The 20,663-nt window shown below is 42.5% G+C and overlaps 1 protein-coding gene across 3 annotated transcripts in view; it reads left to right on the top strand.

The window, feature by feature from the left end:
* Positions 1–20,663, top strand: part of FEZ1 (fasciculation and elongation protein zeta 1) — a 42,653-nt gene that overhangs the window by 13,596 nt on the left and 8,394 nt on the right. For all 3 annotated transcript variants that reach the window (XM_019955328.2, XM_019955329.2, XM_070783238.1), the window contains exons 3-7: positions 768–867; positions 12,305–12,391; positions 14,301–14,469; positions 17,562–17,833; positions 18,809–18,889. In XM_019955328.2, the coding sequence (XP_019810887.2) occupies positions 768–867; positions 12,305–12,391; positions 14,301–14,469; positions 17,562–17,833; positions 18,809–18,889 (709 nt within the window). The remainder of the gene's footprint in view (positions 1–767; positions 868–12,304; positions 12,392–14,300; positions 14,470–17,561; positions 17,834–18,808; positions 18,890–20,663) is intronic.

Here is a 20,663-nt window from a genome sequence, read left to right as displayed (position 1 = left end):
TGCATTTTTCTGCTATTTATGCCTCAAAAACAAAGGAACTGATAAATGACAAGGGCAGGAAGCTGAAATAGTTTGAAGAGAATCAGGACTCAAACCCTAGTTCTTTTGATTCCACATATTGTGATCTCTAAACTAACACAAACTTTCCCCCGTACTTTTTAGTTAATATAAAGATCTGTGAAATGAAAATATTGGTACTACAATATTCCTTGGAAAAATATCCACATGTAAGTGGATGCTCACAGTTTAAACTCGTGTTGTTCAAGGGTCAGCTGTATCAATAAACCAGACGATGACCTTGTTCTTAATGAGATTCAGCCAGAAAATCTGCCCAGATCAGTCTGTCTCTCTCTTCCTTCCTCTTCCTCTCATTCTTCTCTGCCCATAAGAAAGGAAACATGGACATTTCTTAGATTCACGGGACAGGAGCCATTTGGTTGAGGGGCAGATTTAGTTCTGGAGTAGTTTCTTTATTGCCAGTGGTGTTTTAATTGTAGACGCTACCATTGGTATCTCAATGATGAGAAATTCCTCCTTTTTTTTTTTGGCCCTGAAGTTCCTGGCTAGGGTCCATTCCCTTGGCTCCTTCTCTCCTGGTAGTGCCTGAAATTCAGTTTTTAAGCTGCTTCACTCCTACATGCTGGAAGGCAGATGATCTCAGCCTGGCACGCACAGAAGCCTCTCTCCTCCCCCGGCCTAGCTCTTCCTTCCTCCAGGCGGGGCCAGGCCACAGATGTGCGCTAATGAGAGCTTCTCTTTGTTTCCAGGGTTTGGGATGCTCTGACAGACAATTACATCCCTTCACTCTCAGAAGACTGGAGGGACCCAAACATGGAGGCTCTAAACGGCAACAACTCTGACACCGAGGTACCTCTGGGGCCCCTAACTTAACAGGGCTTGAGGAGCTGTGGATTCCAGTTTAAAAAAAATTAAAACAAAAAACACCCAGTAACTCAGCAGTCTTCCCCATTATGTAACGAAGCTCAACATCATTGCTGGGAAGGCAGGGATTGTGGAGGAAGTGAAAAGTAAGATGAAGGAGGACATCCAGGGTATATGAGGTGAATGGAATGATTGTAAAATAGTGTAAATGCAGGTCACTTCTGTTGCTCATCTCTGTCCTCAATGTGCAGAATTAGGTGATCTGAAGTAAGACAGGAGGGTGAGTATCACAGGCTTCTTTTGTGTTCAAACAATGATGGTTAAAAAAAAAAAATCAGGGTTTACCATCTAAAATGAACAGTTCAGTCCCATCAAAAAACAGTATTGACAACATGCATGGCTGAATTCCTTTGCTGTCCACCTGAGGCTATCACAACATTATTAATTGGCTATACTCATATATGGCGCAGAGGTTAAAGCGTCTGCCTGCAATGTGGGAGACCTGGGTTCAGTCCCTGGGTTAGGGAGATCCCCTGGAGAAGGAAATGGCAACCCACTCTAGTATTCTTGCCTGGAGAATCCCATGGATGGAGGAGCTTGGTGGGCTACAGTCCACGGTTCGCAAAGAGTCGGACACGACTGAGTGACTTCACTTTCACTTTCATACACCAATATAAAATAAAAAGTTGAAAAAAGCAGTATTGACATGCTTGTGACAAGCTCAGGGCCTGGCTAATGGCCACGGTTGGGGCCCAGATAATAAAGAGGTCGTCATGCAATAGAGAGCAATTCTTTTTTTTTTTTTTTCCATATAATTTTTGTTGGCATATAATCGCTTTACAATGTTGTGTTAGTTTCTGCTGTACAGCAGAATGAATCAACTACATGTATATATATCCCTTCCCTCTTGGACCTCCCTCTAACCCTCTAGGAGGAATTCTTTATGAAACTCAACCAACCAGGCATGCACATGACTGGACCTGAGTCATAGTCTGTGGTTACTGACACCAAAGAAGAAGGTAGCCTACTGGCTTCTGAAAAAAGCAGAAAAGGGAATACTTATTTTGAGTTGATTTGCATAGGTTACAGGAGCTCCAAAATGTCCCTCCTAGCTGAATATACGTGTAGAAAAGTATTACTAAATCATATAATGGCTCTGTCCTTGCTCAAAGCCTCATTCTACTCTGCTTAGTTTTCTAGTTTTAGCTGCAAAGCAGATCTGACAATTCCCTATCAAGAAGTGCTGTCACGATTCTGTGGGCTCGGCAAACGAGGGAGGGAGGTGGATCTGATCTTTCTAGGTGCTCCAGGATTGAGTCCAGGGAAGGGCAAGAACCAGATTTCCCTTACCAGGCGATATTTCTGTAGACCATTGCCCAAAATATCACAGCAGAGAGATCAGCAATCAGTTGATTTGTTGAAAGCTGGCTCTATATAGCCTTTCTAACTCTTCTAATGATTAGCTATTCAAAATACCCAGAACCTTGAGGCTTCATTTACTGGGCAAAATAGACTTTGAATCTCAGAGATTTGCTACAATCCTACTTAGCATGGATATAGGATGTCTCAGGTGCTGTTTTGAACTCCTGAGTGCTCTTTTTCCTCTTGCAGTGCTTATATGGATAGTGTTGAGTCCTTACCCAAAATGCAAAGGAGAAGATAAGCAGTAATAGAGTAAACGTCATCACTGAGATGCAATCAGGCCTGTCGTGGTGCAAAAGGCAGATTTTGCTTTATTATCTCCTTTGTCACCTTTCTAACTCATTTTGTGGATTTAGCCAAAAAATATATAAGATAACCTCCCCTTCGAAAGGACTCTAATTTATCCTCACTTGCAGATTTCCCTTAAGAGGGTTAATATTTCAGGGGAAACTGAGTGACCCTGGGAAAGATGATCTTGATCTCCTCATAGAGTTTTCTCTATCTAACCCACGGAAAAGGACGGGGTAGCAATAATGGATGGATTAAGGCTGTTTTATTTCAGCCTCCTTTATTATCTGTGTTCATTACAGCAGAAGCCCTTTTCACTGACCTCAGTTTAAATCACTTGCTATGTTACCCATGCTCTGTATTCCTTCTGTAAAACATGGTGACCAAACACCCTTGGCATGCAGTGTCCCCACGGCTGGTCGGCCTCTCTCTCTGCCAAGTCCTCTTCTCTCTACTTCTGCTTAGTTCATTGCCAAGGATCAGTTATATTTGCTTTCAAACTTGTTCATGCTTGTCCTTGTGACTATAACCAATTTAATGAAATAGAAGCTGTAGGGTTATGACTGCAAAGAGGGTCATTTTTGCTTTTATAAAATTAAAGTAACACATGTAAGTAATTTTAAAAGTCAAATCATGCTTTTGAAATAATAGGAGACAACAAAAAATACATACAGCAGCCCCTGACTTACCTTTCCCTGTTCCACAGAGGCAGCCACATCTGCTGTTTTTAGTTATTTTTTGGTCAGGCATCTACAGTTTCCTAAATAACACTTTTATATTGCTATTTCTTTGATTATTTAAAAAAGCAATTTTGTTTGTTATCTATTATGGAAGAGAAGATTTAATTCTTTTGCATCACCTCAAATACTCCCATTTGGCCTTCCCTCTTGTCACCAATTTATTGTTAAATCAATCTTATGTATAGATACTGGGCTTCCTGATGGTTCAAATGGTAAAGAATCTGTGTCCAATGCGAGAGTGCTGGGCTTGATCCCTGGGTCAGGAAGATCCCCTGGAGAAGGGAGCAGCTACCCACTCCAGTATTCTTGCCTGGAGAATCCCATGGACAGGGGAACCTGGTGGGCTACAGTCCGTGGGGTCAGAAAGAGTCGGACAGGACTGAGCGAGACGGGAAGAGGATATGTAAATACGAGTATAACTGAGTAAATACTCTTTGTTGCTGAATCATGGAGTTTTTAAAAAAAATACTTCCTGTCTTAACTCGGAGTGAAAAATTGCCTTGGTTTTCATTTGCTTAGTTTCCTGTACATCTAGCATTAGTTCAACTCCAAATTCTGAGTGAACTCTAAATCTCATATATATATTTTTAAAATCAGATAGTCTTTTAATTTTTAAAATTAATTTTAAAAAATCAAAATTAGTACCCTCTATCTTTCTTCTCTAAACAAATATGGTTGTATTCCAGATCTAGTGCACAGCTCTTGTCTTGGGAATTCTTCTTGCCTCTCTCTCCTGTCCTGATTGCCATATTTTTATCTTTCTGGGTGTATTCTCTTGTTCTAGTGAAAATAAATTCAGTATATTCTTAAGAAAGGGTGGAAGGAATGTATTTGTTAGAATAGATGAGCGTGTTTTTATTTTCCTGTCATACATGTGACTGAGAATTTGACTTGATAGAGTTATTTTAGGTTGCAAAGGAATATTTACTTAAAATTGCATAGTACCATTCTCTTATCTTGCAGCTTTCAGTCACTATTGAGAAACCCCAAATCCATTCTGATTCTTTGTCTTTTATATGTGACTCTCTTTTGGTTCTCTTTAGAAGCTTTGAGGATATTCTCTTTTTCCTTTCTCATTTCTTTTACAGTAATGTGCCTTAGAGTGAGCTGTATTTTTTTCATCCATCCTGCTTTATACTCCGTGGGCCCTTTCAACCTGGAAGCTCATGACTTTAACTTGTGGGATGCTTTCTTGTTATTTCTCTGAAGACGAACTGTTTGTTTTCTGCCTCTATTGAGATGATTATATGGTTTTCTCCTTTCTTATGTCAATGTGATGAATTACATGAATTGATTTTCAAATGTTAAATCAACCTTGCGCTCTTGAGATTAAACTCACAGCTTTACTGAAGAATAATTGGCATGCAGTGAACGGCACATGTTGAACTGTGCAGTTTGCTAGGTTTTGACTTATGTTTCTTATGTTTATGTCTGTGAGACCATCACCACAAGATATTAAGCAAGATAGGAAGCATGTCTACATGTCCATCGCTCTTCCTTCCACCCCCTATCTTCAGGCGACCTGATTCTGTCACTGTAGATCAGTTTGCATTTTTTAGAATTTTGTATAAATAGAATCATGAAGCATGCACTCTTTTTGTCTTTTTTTTAAAAATTCAGTGTAATTATCTAGATATTCATTCATTTTATTGCATGTATCTACATTCATTCCTTTCTATTGCTGAGTAGTATTCCATTATATGGATATACCATTATTTTCCTATTCATTCACCTGTTAATGGACATTTGGGTTGTTTCCAGCCTTTGAATATTGCAAATAAAGCTATTATGAACATTCCGGTGTAAGTCTTTTTGTGGACATATGTCTCTGTTTTTCTTGGATAAAATTCTATGAGGGAAATGATTGGGTCATATTGTAAGTGTATGTTTCACTTTTTAAGGAACTGCCAAACGGTATTCCAGTTTAGAACTCAAATTACCCCACCAACCCTTGGCATGCACAGCCTTTTTGATTTTAGTCATTTGAGTGGGTATAGAGCAGCATCTTATTTTGATTTTAATTTGCATTTCCCTGATAATATATGATGTTGAGCATCCTTTCATGTATATCCTCTTCGGTGAAGTGCCTGTTTAAATCTTTTGCCCTTTTTCTTAGTGGGCTGTTTGTGTTATTATGGAGATGTTCGAGTTCCTCATGTTAAAAGATAAAATGAAGCATATTAAATCTTTGACAGTTTATTTGAGCAAAAATCTGTTGAAATCTGACAGTGCCAAACCCAAAGTGGTTAAGAGTGCTCCGCCCACAGAAGTCAGAGGAAGGACTTTTACAGAGAAGAGGTGGAAGCAAAGGAAAGAAATAAGTTGATTGGCTCTAGTTTGAGTGGTTGTATTATTTGGGAAAATCTGATTGGCTGTTTGTGAGTGGTTGTCCTTTGGTTTGATTCTTAACTTTGAGGCCTTGGGGGTTTTGGTTTTGCTTTGCTTAGGAACCTCCTGAAGCATTGAAGTCACCTTAGCCTAATGGTCTCTTTGTTTAATTAATTTAACACGTACATTCTAGATACAGATCCTTTGTTTGTTGTATGTTTTGTGAATATTTTTTTCTTGTCTAAGAAAGTTAGAACTTTCTTAACATTATCTTTTGAAGAGAAAATGTTCTTTTAAATGAGACAAAATCCAATTTATTCGGTTTTAAAACTGCTTGTACTTCTCATGTAGTATTTAAGAAATTGCCAAGCCCAACATCACTAAGGTTTTTTCTTTTCTCCTAGAAGTTGTGTAGTTTTAGCTTTTATATGATTTATGATCCATTTCAAGTTAGTTTCTGTATATGGTGTTAGGCTAGCTCAGGGTTCATTTTTTGTGCATGGGTATGGCTATCTAGTTGTTTCAATACAATTCATTGGAATATTATCTTTTTCATATTTGATTGTCTTGGCATCTTTGTTGAAAATCAGTTGACCTAAATGTGCGGACCTATTTCTGAATTCTCGATCATGCATCTATCTGAGTGCCAATACTCTACTGTCTTTGTTACTGTAGCTTTATGGTAACGTCTTGACAGAAAGCATATGTCTTTCCACTTTGTTCTGTTTTTTCAAAGTTGCTTTGGCTATTTTAGGTCCTTTGCATTTCCATATAAATTTTGGAATCACCTGATAAATTTGTACAAACAAACTTGCCAGAAGTTCCACTGTGATCGTGTTAAGTCTATGGAACAATTTATGTGTATAGATCAATTCTTTATGTTAATGTGATGAGTTACTGCACTGGGTCTCCATTGCTGCGTGCGTGGGCTTTCTCTAGCTGTGAAGAGCAGGGGTTACCCTTCGTTGTGGTGTGCAGGCTTCTTAGTGCAGTGGTTTCTCTTGTTGTAAAGCACAAGCTGTAGGTGCTCAGGCTCAGGAGCTGCAGTGCATGGCCGTAGTTGCTCCGTGGTGTGTGGGATTCTCCTGGACCAGGGATCAAGCCTGTGTCGCCTGCACTGGCAGGCAGACTCTTATCCACTGTGCCACCAGAGAAGTCCCTTGTTAACATTTTATTAAGGATTTTTGCTTCTATGTTCATAGGACTCTTAGTTTTCTTCTCTTGTAATGTCATAAAATGAGTTAGAAATTTTTATTCTCTTTTCTGAAAAAGTTTCTGTTATGCTGGTATTATTTCTTCCTTAAATGTTTGATTGACTACACCAGTGAAACCATCCTTCTCTGTGAAAGTTGTTTTTTTTTTTTTTTCTGTGACAGTTTTTGATTACCAATTTAATTTCTTTAATAGATATAAGGCTATTCAGATTTTCCATTTCTTGCTGATTTTCTTTAATTTTGGTAAATTGTGTTTTTCAAGGAATTTATTCATTTAATCTAAGTCATTGAATGTACTGATCACAAAGTTCTTTCTGATATTCTCTTATTCTTTCAATGTTAATAAGAGCTAGAGTGATGTTCCCTTTTTTAATACAGATATTGTTGATTTGTGTTTTCTCTCTCCTTCTGTCCCTTCCCCTCACCCCCACTGCATCAGTTTATTTATGAGTTTATCACTTTTATTAACTTTCCCAGGGAACCACTTCTGTTTTTTTTCCTTTGTTGTTTTTTCATTTTCTGGTTTGTTTATTTCTTCCCTTACCTTTACTGTACCCTTCTTTGTGCTTAAACTAGGGTTTTACTTCACCGTTCGTTTCTTTAAGCTTCTAAGATGGGAGCCTGTGGCTTCCTTGGTGGCTCAGCAGTAGAGAATCTGCCTGCCAATGCAAGAGACTCGGGTTTGACTTCTAAGTCAGGAAAATACCTTGAGAAGGAAATGGCAACCCACTCCAGTGTTCTTGCCTGGGAAATTCCGTGAGCAGAGGAGCCTGGCGGACTACAGTCCATGGGGTCACAAACAGTCGGACACGACTTACTGACTAAAAGCAGCAACAAAGGTGGGAGCTTAGATCCTATTTCAAACTTAGAAAAAATGATTTTGTTCCATTTGGGCTACAAAGTACCACAGACTGGATGGCTTATGAACAATAGAAATTTACTTCTCACTGTTAGGGAGGCTGGATATCCACAATCAGGGTGCCAGAACGGTTGGTTCTGTTAAAGGGCCTCTTCCAGCTTGAAGACTGCCAACTTGTGGCTGTGTCCTCACAGGACACATTGTGCAAGGGAGCTCTGGGAGCCTCTTTGATAGGAATACAGACCCATTCACGAGGGTCCCACCCTCCTCCGCACCTCCCCAAGGCCCTACTTCCTAATGCCATCACACTGGGGGCTAGCATTTCAACATACGTGTTGGGAGGACACAAACATTCATACCATAGTCATAACACAGCATCTTAAAACAGGAAAGTTTTAAGCATTGCCTCAACTGAATCCGCAGTTTTAATATGGTGTGTTTTCATTATCATTCAGTTCAGAATATTTTATACTTTTCTCTTGTGCTTTCTTCTTTGTCCCATGGGTTACTTAGAAAAATGTTTATAGATATCATTTTGTCATTGATTTCTAATTTAGTCAGAGAACAAAATCTGTACAAATAAATCTTTTAAAATATACTGAGACTGATGTATGACCAAGCGTATGTTGTATCTTGGTGAATGTACCGTGTGCCATTGAGAAGAATGCTTATTTTGCAATCGGTTGTGATGTTTGTACAGGTCAACTGGATTAAGGTGGTTTATGGTGCTGTTGGACTGTCCTATATCCTGATTTTTTTGTCTCTTTGTTTTATCAGTCATCAAGAAAGAAGTGTTAAAATCTCCAATTATTAATATTAAATCATGGATTTGTCTGTTTCTTTAGTTCTGTTAGTTTTTGTTGTACATATTTTGAAGATCTGTTATTAATTACACACACTTTTATTATTGTTGTATATTCCTGATTGACCCTTTTATCATTATGATATGTCTTTTAATTTTATTTATTTACCTATTTTTGGCTGTGCTGGGTCTTCATTGCTGTGCGGGGTTTTCTTTAGCTGCAGATAGCAGGGGCTATTCTCTGTATGTGGCGCATGGGCTTCTCACTGCAGTGGCTTCTCCTGTTACAGAGCATGGGCTCTAGAGCACAGGATCAATAGTTGTGGCGCACTGACTCAGTTGCTCTGCGGTGTGTGGGATCCTCCTGGACCAAGGATCAAACCTTCCTGTGTCTCCTGCATTGGCAGGTAGATTCTTTACTCCTGAACCACTAGGGAAGCCCTGAAATATCCTTCATCTCTGGTAATACTCCTTGTTTTGAAATCTACTTTGTCTGATATGAATTTAACCACAAAAGCTTTCTGTTGCTGTTAGGTAAACATTTTTCAATCCTTTTACTTTTCACCCATCTGTGTCTTTAAAAATATATCTTTTATAGATTATATGTAGTTGGCTCTTTTATATTTAGTCTGACCATGATGATCTGTGCTTTTTAGTTTATTGTGTTTAGTTCATTTGCATAGTGTTTAATTCATTAACTTTTAATGTTAATAGTTTGTGTTTAGGCATACCATCTTGCATTTCTATTTGTTCCACCTGGGTTTTTCTTTTATTGTTGGTATTCCTCTGTTTCACCTTCTCTGCCTTCTTTTGGGTTAATTGAATACTTCTGGTCTTCCATTTTATTTCTGCCATGGATTTTTAGTTATACTTCACTCTTTTATTAATTTAAAAATATTTTTTAAATTATGAAAATATGATAACACTTTCATATTATCATGTCATATCATATAAAAGTATAATATGAAAGTTTACAGGAAAATCAAAAAATACAGAACAAAGTTACATATAGTCCCACTATATCTTAAATTATTTTTTAAGCAAATAAATTAAGATTTTTAATTGGAATTTCAATATCAAACTCTCAAAAATTAATAGAATGAATATAAGAGAAATAGAAGAATACAGTAGACTTGAAAAGCACTGTGAACCAATTCAACATAAGTAAGATTTATTCAATTTTCACACAATAAGGATACAAATTCTATTCAAGTTCCCATACAGTGTAAACTAGGAGACACTGGAATATATCCAGGGACATAAAACAAGCTGCAAAAATTTCATGGGATCTGGGGACGTATGAGTTAGGTATAGCTCCCATGTTACCAGGAACTCAGTAGCTTTCACACATGTCTGACTCTTTGTGACCCTGTGGACTGTAGCCCGCTAGGCTCCTCTGTCCATGGGATTATCCAGGCAAGAATACTAGCGTGGGTTCCTAGTCTCTCCTCCAGAAGATCTTCCAGACCCAGGGATCAAACCTGGGTTTCCTGAATTGCAGATGGATTCTTTTACTATCTGAGTCATCAAGGAAGCCCTCACAAGCTTACAATTCATTTCAAATCTTGTTTTGCCCACGCCTGACAAATCAGACTAGTACACTGTACAACAGAGAGAAAAGAGAAGGCTCTAATTAGGAGTCATCCATGCTGCTGCCCAGCTTCCATGCTTCCATAATGTCTGAATGGCAAGAAGGGTCAATGCCTAAAAACTCTCTCCCCGCCTTCACCAGGAGCCCAGGGGGAGGACCTTGGGCAGGGGGCTGGGGTAGTTGAAAGATGCAGTATTAACAGTCAGGGAGGTAAACTCGCTAAAATTGGCCATATCTCAGAAAATGTAAATATTCCATTTAAAAAATAGATTTACTAGGACAAAAATTCTGCTTAGAGACTGACTAACACTGGCTGTCAGATGCTTATATATTATTATGAAAAATAATCCAAACAAGAAAATAAAACTTTCTGAACAGGAGCCTAACTCCTACCACAGGATTTCCTAGCCCTAAAGAAAGTTCTACCATGAGAGAGTAGCTGTGAAGAAGCCTACAGGAGTTTCCTTCTACACAGCCGGGAGCTGTGGGAAGCAGGCATGTACCACAGGCGGTGGGCTTGGCAGAGAGAGGAGCATATGGGTTCAACAGCAGAAATAGATGTCACCATCTGGCACAAAAGCCCCTCAAATAATCCCATTACCTTGCTGTCCTGCCCCTTATCCAGGTTGCGAGCAGATGGCCTTTGAGATTTTTGTTTTTGTTCTTTTATGACATAGTCCTGGTTTTAAGCAAAAGTAGATAGAAGGCGATACATTGTTGGGGGTGTCTGCCAAGGTAGAGTTTAAGGAAACGGGGAGATGTTTCTGAGGATGGATTCCCTCTGACATGACTGCTTGGACTGGAACAGGGGTGTTTCCTGGGGGTGCTAATTAGAACAGGAAATGTGTAATCCCCAGTAGTCAGACAGACCAGCATGCCAGCTGTTGGTGTACAAGTGAAATTGATTCCTGGATGAGAGGTGTCTGCAGAAAGATTTCCTGGAGGTACTTCTTGCCAGGCTGGAGATGACTTTCAAATGAGACTCCTGGACACAGACAGCTTGTTAGTTTGTTAATGGCTAGTTGTTCAGTCACTCAGTCGGGTCGTACTCTGCGACTCCACGGCAGCACTCCAGGCTTCCCTGTCCTTCACTATCTCCCGGAGTTTGCTCAAACTAATGTCCATCGAGCTGGTGATGCCGTCCAATCATCTCATCCTCTGTCTCCCCCCTTCTCCTCCTGCCTGCAGTCTTTCCCAGCTTTGTGCTTATTTGTGCAGGATTTGACCAGCAGTACCAGGCCTCTTGGGACACAGATAGTAAAGTCAAACACGTTGTGAATACCTTGCCGGGCTTCAACATCTAGAACCTCGATGGTTGTTGATTTTCAGTCTTGCTTGGGATGGAATTTTGGAGACAGTGCAAATATTTCAGTATTTACTATTGCCGTTGGAGTTTGTTCTTTGGTTTGTGTGGTCAGGTTGTTCCATGGCATGTCCTGTGGAGCTCTGACACATCCTTCATCCTTCATCAGCTATGACACCATGCCTAGATTCCAACACGATGACTTTTTGTCAGATTTTAAAAGCATGACTATTTGGGCTGGAACAACTCACCCTTTATGATATCTGCATGCTAAGTGGCTTCAGTTGTATCTGACTCTGTGTGACGCTATGGACTGTAGCCCGCCAGGCTTCTCTGTCCATGGGATTCTCCAGGCAAGAATACTGGAGTGGATTGCCATGCCCTCCTCCAGGGACTCTTCCCGACCCAGGGATCAAATCCATGTCTCCTCATTGGCAGGCAGGCTCTTTACCACTAAAGCACCATCTAAAGTAAAATCTGGAAACAGAGTCCCATTTGAAAGTCCTTATATAAACAGATGTGCCTTTGCTGCAGGAGTTGGTTGCCATTATTATTCACCTTGAGAAGGTTCCTTGTTCACCTGAAGGTGACCTGTCTATGGGTTAAACAACTATACTTCTTCCCTTGGGTGAGAATGGTGCTGGCTACACATGCCTTACTGTCTTTTTCTGACCATGTTGGACCCAGTGATGTATGCTGTATGGACAGAGTATTCTTGGAATTGAATGAAACTCTGCACACCTCTCAGATTCTCTCTTTACACAGTGGATAGCCAGGGTGGTCTCTGCCAGTGCCATCTGTTCTAGAGACTGGAGAGAATCCTAGTTCTGCTGATGGTCAATCAAAATTCCATCCCCCTTCTTTACCCCTTTCAGATCCATGAGAAAGAAGAGGAAGAGTTCAATGAGAAGAGTGAACACGATTCTGGAATCACTGAGGAGCCTCTACTCACAGCAGATCAGGTATGAATATGTCTTGGTTCTTGGGACTTTTAGTTCTTTTGATAGAGAAAAAGTTTGAGTACGCACTTGCCACATCCCTTTAAGGTGACAGAAAAATGTGTGGTCTTGTGGTGGCTATGTCCTGACTGAGAGTGTGTTTGATAAGGGATTGCATGTCTCTTTAAGACTCAGTTTACCCACCTGCAATAAATGGGAATGTAACTCCTGACATGTGTGTCGGGTGGGGTCCGTGTTTGGTAACAGCCAGAGAGGGGCCCAGCATTTACTGCCTCCATTTCCTGGAGGCAGTAAACCTTTTTATTGCCTTTTTATTGCAACTCATTGTACTTGGTGTCAAGATACTTAAACAAGGGTCCTAAATCCTTGTTCTCACGAGAATAGAAATGACAGATGAGGCTTTCAAGTGATGGATATTTTCTCATATTTCATAAAACATTGAAAATGTTGAACCTTCCTAAAAGAGTCTTAGAAACACTCATTTGGTAAAAAAAAAAAAAAGATATGCTTCACGTTTTATTGACTTACTTACATTTTGGTTTTAATAACTTGTTACTTAGGGAGAATACTCCTGGATCTCTGGATTCCTCATTCAACCTTTCAGTCAACAACTATTTATGGGCACTTGCTTTGAGCAGGCACCTTTCAAGCATTTTTACAGAGCGATTCTGAAAAAGCTCTACCAGGAGCCTTTGGTGCCAGAAAGTGCTTTTCAGTAAAAGGAACTCTTTCATATCTGTGGTAAAGGGTGGGATATAAACAGATAAGGATCAAGAGATTAAAGGGAACTGGATTGAAAAGAAGAGGTACTAGCATTTATTCTTGTGAATTTCGAGAAGAAATGCAGTTCAGTGATCCAAATTCAATGATAACGACTTCGAGGGAAAGAGGAACTCTGCCATAAAATTCCAAAGAGGGGTCATGTCATTTGCTTGTATTCCATGAACGGCTTAAGTATCCCCTACATTTGTGAGTGGAGATGGGGAAGCTTTGGAATAAAATGGAAATTATTCCAAAGGAGGGAACTCTAAGCACCTTTATCTTTGGTCCAGCCTAACATAAAGGAACCCACTTCAGTGACCAGTGGCCTTGGAGCCGGAGCCCATCACAGCATCGAGAACAAATATACAGATGCCCTGTTCTGACCAGACTCATCAATGGCTCCTTCCAAAGAAGCAGCCTTTGCTCATTCCCTTTTCTTCATGTGTGAACAATTAGTGTCCAAAGTCTTGTGCATTGTTCAATAGTTCACACTTTTCCCTTTTGGCAGTTACCTAATTTTACTCTCATCTTCTAGAACCAGTCCCCTACAATAGTCTAGATTATAGCTGAGTTTCTTACCTATTTTCTGCTGTCCAGACCCTACTTTTTCTATTATTATTTGTCTTGATTTGCACTTGTTGGTCAGCTTTTGTTCTTGTCCTGGTGAATTCTGGAGGTAGAGGTCTTTTCTTCTATGTGAAAAGCAGTGCATGAGTTTGAGCTGTCCTAGGAACACGGCCATTTCCGGTCATAAGCATCATCACAATGAATGGACTGGATTTTGTGTTCGAGTTGGGTGGATGAAATATTCTCCCACTCAGGAAGAAAGTGCTCAGCAAATTGAAGTAAATGTTCCCTTCCAGGCAGCTCTGCTTTGGTTCCTGAAAGAGCAGTTTATTTCCAATAAAGCACTCATCTAAATGGTGTTCTTGGAAGAGGTTTGACGTTAAAGAGGGCTTTGTATTAAAGGGAGAATGTTTGCAAGCCTTCAGTCAGATCTATTTTTATTATTATTCAATATTTATTAAGTAACAATATTGCTTTAGGAATTTTACAAAGAAAATTAGGCACATCCTTCATTGATCATCCTTCATGCTGAGATATTCCTGCAGCAGAGAAGAGTGAGTGCTGTCTTGTGTACCCTCCTCAGGTGATTGAAGAGATTGAGGAAATGATGCAGAATTCCCCCGACCCTGAAGAGGAAGAGGAGGTCCTGGAAGAGGAGGATGGGGGAGAAACCTCCTCCCAGGCGGACTTGGTCCTCCTGCAGGAGATGCAGGCCTTGACCCAGACCTTCAACAACAACTGGTCCTACGAAGGTGAGGGTCCTGGGGGTGGACTCGTGAAGGATGAACTCAGCTCTGCTGGGTAGGGCATGAGCTTCACGTGTCACTAATAGAGCCTCAGGATCTAGGGAGTTGACGTCACTGTTCTTACTGTATATCAGTAGAGAAGTTCGCATCACAGAGGGTGGGGAGGAGGCAATCGAGCAAAATTAAAATGGTAAAATGAACCAAAGAACAAGTAGAGGAAATCTGAACTCACTACTCCAAATGATGCTTCCCTGGTGGGCTTCCCTGGCAGTCCAGTGGTTAAGACTGCAGTTCCGACACAGAGGGTGTAGGTTCAATTCCTGGTTGGGGCACTACGGTCCCACATGCTGCACAGAGCACCCCCCGAAAACCCCACTTGATACTACCATAAAGTCAATGAAAAAAATCTACAAACAGTGATGATAATAATAGCTTATATATTTAGAGAGCTTTGGAGTGCCAAAGCCTGTTCTAAAGCTTTGTACGCATAATCTCATTTCATGCCTGTAGCAACCCCATTAGGACTGAGCTAACTGAGTTTCTGGACGAGTAAGTGACTTGTTTGAGGCCATTGTCGGGGAAATATGATTTAAAAATAATATCTCCTCCCCACCCGAGAAACCTTTTCACAGTAAAGGAGAAAGGAAACAATTTTATTATCGAATAAGCATTAAGCCAGAATATGGTGCATATCACAGTTCAATCAGTTCAGCTGTATCCAACTCTGCGACATGAACTGCAGTCTGCCAGGCTTTCCTGTCCATCACCAACTCCTGGAACTTGCTCAGACTCATGTCCACTGAGTTGGTGACGCCTTCCAACCATCTCATCCTCTGTCGTCCCTTTCTCCTCCTGCATTCAATCTTTCTCAGCATCAGGGTCTTTTCTAGTGAGTCAGTTCTTTGCATCAGGTGGCCAAAGTATTGGAGCTTCAGCTTCAGCATCAGACCTTCCAATGAATATTCAGCACTAATTTCCTCTAGAATTGACTGGTTTGATCTCCTTATCACAGTCATCCACCAAAGGGCTTGCGAAACCAGAAAGAAATCTCACCTTTACCTACAGGCAATTGGGCACAACCCATTACATTGAGGAAGTTTTGCCATTTGGAGTCAGGTGACGAGTGAGGCCCCTGTTTTGTTTCTTGGTGATGACTTTTCAAAGCAGTGGCTCCCACATCCTTGAGGAAACATTCCTGAGTCCTGAGACTGGCAGGAGGTGTATTTAGCCATGAAAATGAATGACACACATTTGAAAAGGACAGAGAAGGAGATTCTGGAAGAAAAGGAAGGGAGGGGGGAAGTCTCTTCCCTCATTTTCAACAGGGAGAATCAAGCCTCTTTTTTTTTCCCCATCATGTGGCACGTGGGATCTTAGTTCCCCAACCAGGGATTGAATCACACCCCCAACAATGGAGCATGGAGTTTTAACTGCTGAACCACCAACGAAGCCCCAAGCCTCTTATTTTTAATGCATATTTGCCCCTACACCACCTTCAGGTCATAAGGGGTGGAGCCAAAATTTGAAGGCAGGCAGGTTAGCTGCAGAGTCCACACTCTTAATCTGCATATCGTATTAACTCTCTGACACAGGTTTGTAGTAATTATGATCCTGCAAACAAAGAGGCAGATGAAGCATGAAATTAAAAGCTGTAACACCAGTGGCAAAAACGGGTATAAGCTTATCAGTCTGCAGGGATAATGGTAACCATGCTGCCTGAAGGGCCACGTTCCCTGGGAGTGGATTTGCACGGGGGTAGCGGGACTTAACAAACGACAGAGAGGGAAGGCGGGATGGTTAGGGTATAAAAGTCCAAACTCTGATGAGAATAGTGGCGAAAACAGAGGCGTGACCTGAGGGACCGAGTCCTATAAGTAAGACCGTGGCTCCAGAGAGTGGAAGCAGGGCGATGTTAGCAGAAAGAATCTGTTGGGAGCCATGGATTTGGCCCCAGCACTGCATTCACAGCGGCTCCAATCAGGCCATTCTCCGCCACACAAAGGTCCCATACACAGAACTGCTCAGTGAAAGACTGGGGAAAACAGCTGAAACGCAGAGTTAAATGGCAAAAACAGAAGGAGGAGGACAACTCCAAAGAGTGAATTGAAGGAGAAGGTTGAAGTAAGTCAGCAAATACCCCGGGCAGAGCAGGGAACGCAAAGAGAGAGGAGAATGGATTCTGATGTAGAAGAAACAAAAGATGCCATTAGAAAGGAATACATTCGAAAAGATGCTCCCGGATCTACTTTAAATGAAGAAGTCTGAGGGGATAAGAATTTAAAATAAAGTGATCTGTGTTCTGTTCTCGCATGTTTTTCTTTTCTCTAACAGTAGCAGTAGACTCGGTGCCAACAGGCCAGGCTTCATTTTCCCATGCGTGTTGCCTGTCTTTGCATGTCTCACGTATTTTTGGACACGTATGCTGTGACGCAGGACAGTCAGTGTAGAGAGGCCTCAGATGACTCTGCCTGTTTTGCTGTTGGCTCTCTCTTGATCAGGTCTTGGGAACAGACACCACCTCTCTATTGCTCTGCGACACAGATGTCAAAATCTTCATGTCCCCCTCTCCCAATTCTTGACCCACTTCACGTGAGAAATATTATATGTGCTCAGTTGCTCAGTCATGTCCGACTTTCTACGGCCCCATAGACAGTAGCCCGGCAGACTCCTCTATCCGTGGAATTTTCCAGGCAAGAATACCAGAGTGAGTTGCCATTTTCTACTCCAGGGGATCTTCCTCACCCAGGGGTCAAACCAGCCTCTCTTGTGTCTCCTGCATTGGCAGGTGGATTCTTTACCACTGGCACCATCTAGGAAGCCTGAGGAATATTATAGAGACAGAGGAAAACTAGGGAGACCAATCAAGCGATCAAATGTCACATGTGTGTCCGCCTGCATTTTTGTGGACAGAGTCCACAGGTCTCCCCCGGGGTTGGTTTTTCTCTCCCCTTTGTTTTCCCGAGATGATGTTTTCTTTCACAGTCCATAACTGGTCCTCCCCTCTGGCACGTGCCTGAATCGTGCAGGTCCTTCCGGGCCCCGGGAGCCTCTCCCGTGGGCTGGAGGCAGTGACCCTGCAGGATGGTCTTCCCCTGCAGGCCTGAGGCACATGTCTGGGTCTGAGCTGATGGAGCTCCTGGATCAAGTAGAGGGAGCCATCCGAGACTTCTCGGAGGAGCTGGTGCAGCAGCTGGCCCGCCGGGATGAGCTGGAATTCGAGAAGGAAGTGAAGAACTCCTTCATCACGGTGCTCATTGAGGTGCAGAACAAGCAGAAGGAGCAGCGAGAACTGATGAAGAAGAGGCGGAAAGAGAAAGGGCTGAGCCTGCAGAGCAGCCGGATAGACAAGGGAAGCCAGATGCCTCTCAAGGTAAGAGGACAGCCTGGCACGAGGACCAGAGGTGTCCAGCTTCTGGGGTCCCCATTGCGGGTCCCGGGACCAGACCAGCTGTGGCCCTAGACAGACCTGTCCTGAGCCATGACTGGGCAGGAACCCCGGGCAGACAGTGAGGCCACGAGAGGGAGAAGAGCCCACCCATCTCCTCTGTGCCCCCACAGGATGCCTGGTCTAATTGAAGGAGACAGGCTGTAACTCTAGAAGAGAAATAAGTACAGCTATGTGCTTTAATAGGCAAGACTCTAGGAAGTGGGGTGACGGTATTTAAGATTGAGTGGAGTTGTGCCCTGGGACTCTGGGTTCAGAGTCCCTGTTACCAGCAATTTATAGTTCTGACTCATCTCTATAGGAGGTCATTGGGGTGTTTCAGGATTGAAAATTATGACACCTTGTTACAGTGACCAGATTCTTCCAACCAGTGGTTTTCAATCAGGGAGGCTCAGCAGAATCATCTAAGGAGATTTCTCAAAATACCTATTCCTGAGTTCTCCCCGAGAGCTACTGAATGGGGCCTCGGGCATGTGCATTTTGGAGAAAGCTTCCTGGATGAGGACAAGTGCTTCACATCCATCCTTCCCAATGACTGGGCATTTTGTTTTCTTCCCTGAGACATTTTCATCGTCATCTGTCCAAGTTTCCCTGTGCTGCTTTATTTTTCTATTTACATACAGAGGCTGAAATGAGGAAATCCAGGAGTACCTGGGAGAGGTGGGGGCGGGGCTGGGGTTGGGTCTTATCACCCAAGGGACTTACTCAGATAAGAGACTTTGAGATGCTGCTATTTCTTCTTGCAAAGCACAGGCTGAGGTGCTTTGCAAAAATTTTGGCCCAGGTCTTTACTTTCTAGATGTAAAACCCCAGGGCCCTGCTCTGGGATGGTGTAGAAACTGACAGGTCTGGGTAGCTTAGGGAAGACTTGCCCTTCTGAGTCTCGCTGTCCTCCCCCAGCGCTTCAGCATGGAAGGCATCTCCAACATCCTGCAGAGTGGCATCCGCCAGACTTTCGGCCCCTCGGGAAGTGATAAGCAGGTACGGCCTGTCTCTCTGCTCCCAGTTTCCTTCCCAGGCTCTTGCCACTCGGTCTCCTCAACAGAGTGGGGGATGGGGATACACTAGAATTATCCCAGCATGGGGGAAGATTGAGGGCGTGGGAGGATGTCCTAACAATTTCTTCCATTAGGGTCTTCCATTTGAAGGAGAAGCAGAATGTGTCTTTTTAAAGGCAAATGGTTTTTTGAACTTTTGTATTAGAGGCCATGGTGAAAACTCAACACTCCTTGTAGACCTGTGAGTTCAGTTGCTTTCAGAACAAAATGCGTTAAGGGAGAACCTGCTTCATGAAAGATGCTGTCCAAGAGCTTAATTAGCTTTACCACACTGGGCTTCCCTGGTGGCCCAGTGGTAAAGAATCTTCCTGCAATGCAGGAGTCACAAGAGATCAAGAGATGCAGGTTTGATCCCTGTGTTGGGAAGATCCCCTGGAGGAGAACATGGCAACCTACTCCATATTCTTGCTTGGGAAATCCCGTGGACAGAGGAGCCTGGCGGGCTAAAGTCTGTAGGGTTGCACAGAGTCAGACACGACTGAAGCAACTTAGCAAGCACACTGGCCTCCTAGCGGAGCCAGTCCCACCAAGACTGCCTCTTCAGCTGCCTTGCTGACTGTAACCCACACTGCGGGGTCTCCAGTTTGGCTTCACTTAATCAATTACTTCCCTGAGAAATGGTTTGCATTTCTGGCTATCTGGTGCCTGCCATGTGCTGAGCTGTGTTGCTAGGCCCCCAAGCAGTACAGAGATGAATGAGTCCTGGTCCTGCCCTCATGGAGTGCATAGTCTAACAGAGAAAGTCAGTATGTCCAAAGACACCTTTGAGATCGTGCACAAAACTGTATGTTTTAGGCCTGTTTGTGACTGAATCCTAAGTATTCGAATTCTGGAGCTACAGGCTGGGAAGAGATTGTTGTTGTTGTTGTTCAGTCGCTCAGTCGTGTCTGACTCTGCGACCCCGTGCACTGCAGCATACCAGTCTTCCCTGTCCTTCACTGTCTCCTGGAGCTCTCCCTGGAAGAGATTTTATGAACATGTAACTTGGTCCCCTGAGTTCACAGAGGTAGAACGAAGGTCCAGAGAGATTAGGCAATTTCCCCCAGGCCACACTGCTAGTGGCAAGGCCACGGCTAAAACACAAGCCTCGTGCTTTAGAGCTTTTCTCAATCGTGATGTCAGGCTCCCTCAGGACCTTCCAGGTCCCTCTGGCCAGTGCTTTTGGATAGCCCCCTGGGCAGTAAGATGATTTTGTTGTAGGAGCACCTCATCTCCACCAGAGGGAGCAAAACCAACATCCCAGATCCTGGGCGGGGTTGAGGTTTTCTCACTAGTCATTTTGACAAAAGAGAAAGCATTCATTCTCTAGTTGCACTGCAGAGGAGAAGAAAATATCGTACGCCTGTAGAATGTTCTCTGCTTTTAGCCTGGAGGACCAAAAGCTCACCAGACTTTGTTAGTTGGAGGGACCCTTTTCCTGGCTAATATGATCAAGTCTTACTTTTGGTGGGAGGGAATTTTACTTTCTTTTTTATTTTTTTAAATTACGAAAGTATGGTAACATATTTACAGGAGACCTGGAAAATACAGAACAAAGTTACATATACTACTACTACTACTAAGTCGCTTCAGTCGTGTCTGACTCTATGCGACCCCAGAGATGGCAGCCCACCAGGCTCCCCCATTCCTGGGATTCTCCAGGCAAGAACACTGGAGTAGGTTGTCATTTCGTTCTCCAGTGCATAAAAGTGAAAAGT

This window comes from Bos indicus, chromosome 29, assembly GCF_029378745.1.
Source record: "Bos indicus isolate NIAB-ARS_2022 breed Sahiwal x Tharparkar chromosome 29, NIAB-ARS_B.indTharparkar_mat_pri_1.0, whole genome shotgun sequence".
Classification (NCBI taxonomy): Eukaryota; Metazoa; Chordata; class Mammalia; order Artiodactyla; family Bovidae; genus Bos; species Bos indicus.
The sequence above is the reverse complement of the archived record's forward strand: the minus strand, read 5'-3'. Positions and strand labels throughout refer to the sequence as shown.